Below are 8,898 nucleotides of genomic sequence, written 5' to 3'. Positions count from 1 at the left end.
GAATGAGGTAACCCAGACCCAGAAAGAAAAATATAATATGATATGTACTCACTCATAAATAGTTTTTAGACATAAAGCAAAGGAAAAGCAGCCTACAATCCACAACACTTAGAACCTAGACAACAAAGAGTACCCTAAGGGAGACGTACATGGACATAAATAGGATGGGGAAAAAGACCAGACCTCCTGAGCAAATTGGTAGAATGGGGTCATGGGTGAGGGTAGAATGAGAGAGGGGAAGAAGGGAGGGCAGCAGAGAAAAATGTATAGCTCAATAAAAACAATGAAAAAGAAATTGTAATTAAAATTATTATTACTATTTTTTTTTTTTTTTGGTTTTTCGAGACACGGTTTCTCTGTGGCTTTGGAGCCTGTCCTGGAACTAGCTCTTGTAGACCAGGCTGGTCTCGAACTCACAGAGATCCGCCTGCCTCTGCCTCCCGAGTGCTGGGATTAAAGGCGTGCGCCACCACCGCCCGGCTATTATTACTATTTTTAAATTATTCACTGACCTGCCTACTTATGTCTTATAAACTTTTAAAGATCATATTACTTTTATGGCAAAAATCAGAGATTATGATATATTCAGCATATAGCATATTAATAAAAGTATTCCATTTGGGGACAGGGAGATGGCTTAGTATGTTGAAGTGTTTGCCACCAGAGCCTAATGACCTATATGGATCTTCAGAACCCATACATACCTGGACTTAGTGTTGACATAGCTATAATCCCATGTACCTGTGGAAGGTGCAGACTAGAAAATCCGTAGAAGTTCATGTCCTTTCAAGTCTGGATTACCTGACATTGAATGTAGTTTGCTCTGAACAACTTGGGAAGATGATTGTAACACCTACTTTTGGACCTCTAGTCTTCAAACACACTTAAAAAATTTAAATATGTATAAAAACAGCCAAATTTTAAAATATCCCAAGAAATACAAGTTATTTTTATTATTATTAGATATGACTTTAAGTAAAACATTATATATATATATATGTGTGTGTATATATATACGTATATATATATATACATACATACATATATATACATATATATATTTGTGCTAAAACATAATCAGGCCTTGTTCTTAAATGTGCATGACAATGTTCTTATTTTTCTTACAATCTACATTAATTAGGAGTTATGTATGCAAATAATGAGTTTTTCTGATATTATTTGTAAATGAAAAGTAAAATTCTACATATTTTGTTTATGAATAACAATGATAATTGCATAGACATCCACTGTGTGGTGATTAAATTGAAGAAAATACACATCATCTGACATTGCAATTTCTTTTTAGCATGAACATGCAAAATCTATTGCTTTATAAATTTAAAATATAAAAATATAAAAAATATAAAACATAGTCTCAATGAGAAGCAATGAATTCAAATACAATATTCCAACTAAAACCATACAAATCAAAAACCTTTTTGTCATCTCCTACCCAGCTTCCCAACATTACCATAACCATATTATACAATAAAATGAGAATGCACCCGTTGTTTGCCTTTTTTAGTTTTAGATATGAAAGATTTCAATGTTTAGTAACATAATATTTGTTGTGCTTTTATAGGTGAGAAATAGCCAATAGCCTAGAATAAGAAATAGCAATGAAAAATACCCGTGTACATTTTTTTTCATAAAAATGTTACCAACTATTTGGAGTTCCTGTTAGATTTACCCGAGTTACAGAAACAAAAATGAAATTATCCAAATAAGATATTACAAAAACAAGTCTACAAAATTACACATATTTTTATAGGCAAATTCTCATTCACAAACAAAAACAATAGCAAAAAATTTAGCCTTCCAAATTCATACAGAAAGATTGTTTCTAATTAAAATATGTTTTTCTTCTGAAACCTAATCATTGATTTTCTTAACGCCACTTTGACGTCCTTGTTCCTAAAACTGTAAATCAGGGGGTTGAGCATGGGCCCAACATTAGTGTAGAAAACTGAAGATATTTTTCCTTGTTCCATAGATCCAGAAGAATATTTAAGATACATGAATGCAGCTGATCCAAAGAAAAGAGAAATTGCCATGATGTGAGAGCTACAGGTACTGAAGGCTTTTGATCTTCCTTGCGTGGATTTGATGTTTAAAATGCTGGCCAGGATGAAAATGTAGGAAATGAGAATGGTAAGACTGGGGACTGTGATGTTAATACCTACAACTATGAGTACTACGACCTCATTGACATAGGTGCTGGTGCAAGAAAGTTGAAGGAGGGGCAGAATGTCACACAAGTAATGGTTGATGACGTTGGCTTTGCAGAAGATCAATCTGAGCATGCATCCTGTGTGGGCAGAGGCTCCAGCAAACCCCATCCCATAAGCAGCAAAAGATATCACAGAACAGACCTGAGGGGACATGGTGACCTTATATAGCAATGGGTTACATATAGCCATATAGCGATCATAGGCCATTGAGGTCAACATGTAGCATTCAGAGATGACAAAAAAGAGAAAGAGAAACAGCTGAGTCATGCACCCTCTGTAAGAGATGGTATTCTTCTCACAGACAAAGTTCATCAACATTTTGGGACTGAAGACAGAAGAGTAACAGAGATCAATGAAGGAGAGGTTGAAGAGGAAATAGTACATGGGGGTGTGCAGGTGAGGATTGAGGCCAATCAGAGTGATCAAGCCAAAGTTTCCAATCACCGTGACAATGTAGATTATAAGAAACACATAAAAGAGAGGTAGCTGGACTTCTGGACGATCTGTCAAACCAGCAAGAACAAATTCACTCACCAAGGAGCCATTTTCAGCCAGCATGCTTATCATTGAAAATCTAGGAGTGAAGAAAATTTTAATAGTGAACAAACCAGCTGTTTCCACGCTTTCAACAGTAGCAGAATTTAAAAAAATTGGCAAAAGTTCTCTTTTGTCATATGAATATATTATCATACTCTCAAATTATGGCAAATTTGAATTACTCTTGCCTATGTTATCTTTATAATCTGGTTATTATAATAATATTCTTCTACCCATGCTTCAGCCTATGGACATAGATTGTCTGACCTGCATGCCTGTCTTGCATACACCTCACATGCATATAACACCTATTTATATAATTAACTTATTTTGTTTAACATGATGATCTCCAGTTCCATCCATATTCAAACAATTAATATAATTGTAATACTGCTTATTAATTAAGTAATTAAACCTACATTATGTATGATGTCTCATGAACTTTACACATTGATAAACTTAGCTGATGTGATGTATCATACAAAATGCATGCCCTCTTCTGGTTTATCAATTCCCATCCATTAGTTCCGTTAGACAATCTAGTTTTTCTGTAATAAACAAGAGAATTTCTGTAGGACATCATTCACACAAATACTCCTTATGAAAAGAAATTACTTACAGTCTGTAAGATTTCCATGGTGCTTGTTATAAGACTCTATGAAGTTAACAATTGATATAAGATATGAAGACTATCCACAGAAGCTTAATATTTTCACTAATTATATTCTTCCATGTCCCTTCACATTCTTTTCTACTCTATCCTAGATTCACAGAGGATGCAAAAAGGTTTACTTTCAAAAGTCTGTAAAAGCATGGAAGAGAAAATAGTAACTAATATAGGTGAGGGTTTCATTAGTAATATTTTAATACCCACACTGTATTTTATGATATATAAACTATTTATATGCATAGTACATAAGTATTTTGTTTAAAACAGAATAAATACTCCCATACTAAGAAAGCTTTGTATTTCATGTGGTACCTGGACCTCTTCTGCACATCTTATTATTAAACTGAAGAGGAAGCCAACACAACAAAGAGAAAATACAAGCAGAAAGACAGTAGAGTTTGAGTCCTGCCCTACTGATTTGTTCCTGTTGTTTTTGACATTCAGTGCAATAATTATTCTCCTTTTTACCCACAAGAGGAATTGGAAACATGAATAAAGAATGAACTCACTCTTTCTTGTTTCCAAATAGATTTCTATATATGTCACTCCACTACTATCCTGAAGGTAGAATTGGCATCAAAATTGGACAGATGTCATCATAAAGTTCTGCATGACAAAAGTGTCATAGCACAGTTCTCGCAACCTGAAGGTTATAGATGTCACTGTGAGATATGCATAACACTTTTAGGTAGTCATTTTCCCAAATGCAGTAAAGAAAAGCCACAGACATCCCTCCAGAGCCGCTATATCAATAGAGAACATGGCCTGCTTATAATTCTTTTGGACCTGATTAGAAATCCAGGAACAGGTATCCCTTAAGGCACACTCTATGGAGATCAACAAAGAAAAGAAAAAAACAAATCTATGTTTTAATCCCAATTTGTCACAGCAGGCATAAACTTTTCACCAGGGATTGTCTAGTCCACTGGGCATAGACTTAAAAAGATGAAAATACAATTTATATCATTAAAATTTTCAATGGCATGAATCTATTGTCTAATCTAGTTGTAGTTAATAAATCTGTATATAGTTGAAGTAAATTTTGTTATGCTCAATTTTAGTAATTTTATTATATATGAATTATAGTAAGTAAGGGTTGCATCTAATTAACTTTGAACATATTCTTCTCATACTAATCTCTTTATTTCACATATTTCCATTCCTTTCCTCTTCTACAACCCTACTAGTACCCATTTTATATTTCAGAATAGATCTCACATATAAAAGAAAACATATAACACTTACTATATATATTTAGATTATTTTGTTTAGCATGATGATCCCCAGTTTCATCCATTTTCAAACAAATAAAATAATTACAATACTATTTATGACTTAAGTAATTAAACATACATTGTTTAAGATGTATCATGACTTTTTACATGCTTCAATTGATGGGCAATTCACTTGATGTGTTGAATTACACATATATCATATAAAAATGGAAATTTATTTTTAGACCTTTCTATTTTAAAAATATATAAAAATGGAATGGATCTTTACTTCATAGTAGTTTGTCTTCTATTGTTTAGAGTAAACTTTACACACAATAGAATAAAATTAAATCCCAAAATAAATTGATAGTTATGAGCACTCATTTCAAGAGAACATGACTTCATCATTTTCACACATACATGGAGATACACTTAAGAAAAAAGGTAAAATTTTAGATAAAAATTAATGTGTTTAATATAATTTAATGTAAAACTTTTAATTTAAAATTATTTTACACAATAAGTGTAGTAGGTGTTTGCATTTCATTAAGAATTTCGAAGAAGAAAAAAGAATTTTTGATGACTGAATAGACTATGACACATGTATATTGTACTTCATGAAATCATATTGGAAAGATTCAATGGGAAAGAGAAAAGCATCACATGGTAAAGGTATTCAGGATGGGCAGTAGTGCCCTGACTCCTTGGGTTGATAAAAGATAAGAAAAAAAATGTGTAGGTGATGTTTCTCTGTGTCCCAAGAGCCAGTTGCAAACAACCACTCAGACACTTATCATTAATTTGAAATGCTGGAGTGAGAGCTCAGGCTTGTTAGTATCTAACACATTTTAAATTAACACATATTTTTTATTTATTCTTTGCAATGTGGCAGTGTCTTCTTTCAACACAGCATACTCATAATGCTTCTTTCTGCCTCTCTTCAGACTCCCCAGACTCCACCATTCTTCTTCTCAAAATTCTCTCTGCCCCCCAAATCCTGCCTAGGCCTTGGCCTATCAGGTTTTTGTTAACAACAACAGAAAAAAAAAATAATCTTATTTACAGTGCACAAAGATAGCTCCACAGCATTACCATTTTTGTCTAATTAAAAAAGGAAGCTTTAATTTTAACATATTAAAATTATATACAACAAAAACATTTCTCAAGTAAGAATTACAGTTACAGAGCTACAGTACAGAAAATAGCCTGGTATTGGCAAAAAAACAGACAGAAGGACTAATGTAACTGAATTGAAGACCTGTATATTAATCCACACATCTTCAAACACTTGATTTTTCACAAAGAAGCAAAAAATATAAAATGAAAAAAGGAAAGCATATTTAATAAATGGTGCTAGCATAACTGGATGTCAAAATGTAGAAGAATGAAAATAGATCCATATCTATCACCATGCACAAAACTCAAGTCCAAATGGATCAAAAATATCAACATAAAGCCAGCCATACTGAACCTTATAGAAGAAAATGTGGAAAGTTTGAACTCATTGACATAGGAGACCACTTCCTAAATATAGTCCCAGCAGCACAAACTCTGAAACAATTAATACATGGGATCTCCTGAAACTGAGAAGATTCTCTAAAGCAAAGGGCACAATAAACAAGAAAAATGACAGCCTACAAAATAGGAAAAGATCTTCACTAACCCTACTTCAGACAGAGTTCTGATCTCCAAAATATACAAAGAACTCAAGAAACTGATCATCAAAAGAACAAACAATACAATAAAAAATGGAGTACAGACCTAAACAGAGGAATCTAAAATGGGAAGTAATAAAGACAACATCATATGAGTAAATTGGGAACATGGGGACCTTGGGAGAGGGTTGAAAGGCAGGGAAGAGATAGGGAGGGGAGGAGAGAAAAATATAGAGCTCAATAAAAATCAATAAAATGAATTATAGCTAAAATATCCAGTCTATTTATATTTTATTAGAGAAAATACTCTATTATTTATCTTTATTTGTGAGTTTTAAGTTTTATATCTAACTTACTTTTTAATCATAACTAAAGAAAACTTTAAGTCTAAGCATTTAGTCTTTATTTCCATAAAAGATTCCAACAGGGTTAAATGTTACCTAAGGACAAGATAGTTGACTGACTACACAGTCACCCAAATTTCTTCTGTAACTTTGGGGCTTCCAATTTTGGCCTACAGGGAATTTTGAAGGACTGTCTTAACTTGCCTTAGCTAGTTTTGGCAGTCATTTTCTTTTATGTTCAGCTGGCAAGTTTTCTATTCTTGTGTGACAAAAATACTTGGTCCTTGTTTTGTAACAAGTGTTTGTATAAGAGTAATATTTCAAACCAGGGCTAGAATATGACAGATGGCTCTATTGTCAGTAGCATTTTCAAGTCAAGAGAGTTTAAACTCTCTCATATTAAAAGAATATGAAACTAAAAGATTCATTTGGTTACAAGAGAAGACAAGTTGGGACACCATCTCTCCTATTATTTGGAGACGTCATTAGGATTGTGTTATATATTTTAGGAAGTGTCAATTCTAATTGTTTCTCCTCACATTCCCTTCTCCTATGCACCTGATTTTGCTGTTCCAACCTCCCTGCTTTCAGACCAGCTATAAAACATATTATCTTCCCCTCCCAGGAAGGTCAATGTGGTAAACCCCATCAGTCTTTTGTTGTATACCTAACATCTTTCACTCTATGTATTGTAGCTTGGTCATCATTTATTTAAGGACTAAAATCCACATATTGATGAATGCATACCATATTTGTCTTTCTGGGTCTAGGATATCTTACATAGGATGGATTTTTCAAGTTCTATCCATTCACCTGCAAGTTTCATGATGTCATTTTGTAAATGTACCACATATTTTGTTGATTCTTATGTTGAGGGACATTTGGGATTTTATTTCCAATTTCAGTCTACTGTAGAAATAGCAACAATGAATACAGGTGAGCAAGTATCCTTGTGATACGGTACTTTAGATATATGCTCAAGAGTGGTATAGGTGAATCTTGAGGGAGATTAATTTCCTACAGTTGGAAGATTAAGTCTTCTAGAAATGACACACCCATGATACTCCAACAACATTTATGCTTAAACTATAACTAAACAAAGAAAGCATCGTACAAATAGACCTGGTAATGTAGATCATAGAAATCTCACAAGGCCCTACAACTAGACAGCAAAATGCTGACAATGAAAAACTTAGTCTTCACCTCGGATAAACTGCCTAACTGTTTACTGAATACTAAGTTATCTATCCTGAAACATACAAGCAACACTAATCACACACAAGAGGATATATAAATGATCATGTAACATACCCAAATTTTGGGACACAATAGAAGCAGTGTTAAGAGGAAAGTTCACAGCACTAAATGCCTACATAAGCTGGAAAATCCCACACTAGTGAATTAACAGAACATTTGAAAACTTTAGAACAAAAGGAAGCAAACTCACCTAAGAGAACAAGATGGCAGGAAATAATCAAATTGAGAGCTGAAGTCAACAAAATAGAAACAAAGAAAACAATACAAAGAATCAATGAGACAAAGATCTGGTTCTTCAAGACAATCAACAAAAGAGACAAACCTTTATCAAAACTAACCAAAAAACAGAGAGAGGATATCCAAATTAGTAAGATCAGAAATTAAAAGGGGGACATAACAACAGACACAGAGAAAAATACAGAGAATCATCAGGTCATATTTTGAAAACCTGTACTCCAAAACATTGGAAAACTTAAAGGAAATGAACAACTTTCTGGATAAATATCACTTACCAAAATTAAATCAAGTACAGATAAGCAAGGTAAACAGACCTATAACTGCTAAAGAACTAGAAAGAATCATCAAAAGACTCCCAACCAAAAAAAAAAAAAAAAAGCCAAGGACCAGATGACTTCAGCTCAGAATTCTACAAGACTTTCAACAAAGAACTAATACTAATACTCCTCAAATTATTCCACACAAAAGAAACAGAAGGAACATTGCCAAACTCTTTTTATGAGGCTACAATTACCCTGATACCTATACCACAGAAAGACATTACTATGAAAGAGAATTACAGACCAATCTCACTCATGAACATTGATGCAAAAATACTCAATAAAATACTGGCAAATAGAATCCAAGAACATATCAGAACCATTATCCACCATGATCAAGTTGGCTTCATCCCAGAGATGCAGGCATAGTTCAACATACAAAAGTCTGTCAGTGCAATCCACCATATAAAAAATGAAAAATATAAACTCTGGG

General features: G+C 33.3%; 1 protein-coding gene across 1 annotated transcript; it reads right to left on the bottom strand.

Moving 5' to 3' along the window:
* Positions 1-1,847: 1,847 nt before the first annotated feature.
* Positions 1,848-2,822, bottom strand: LOC119809800 (olfactory receptor 147). The gene has a single exon (XM_038322937.1). It carries the CDS (start codon positions 2,796-2,798, stop codon positions 1,848-1,850), a length of 951 nt encoding a protein of 316 aa, XP_038178865.1. The 5' UTR covers positions 2,799-2,822.
* Between the last annotated feature and the right edge of the window lie 6,076 nt (positions 2,823-8,898).

The sequence above is a fragment of the Arvicola amphibius genome, chromosome 3 (assembly GCF_903992535.2).
Source record: "Arvicola amphibius chromosome 3, mArvAmp1.2, whole genome shotgun sequence".
Lineage (NCBI taxonomy): Eukaryota > Metazoa > Chordata > Mammalia > Rodentia > Cricetidae > Arvicola > Arvicola amphibius.
This window is presented reverse-complemented; position numbering and strand designations above follow the sequence as displayed.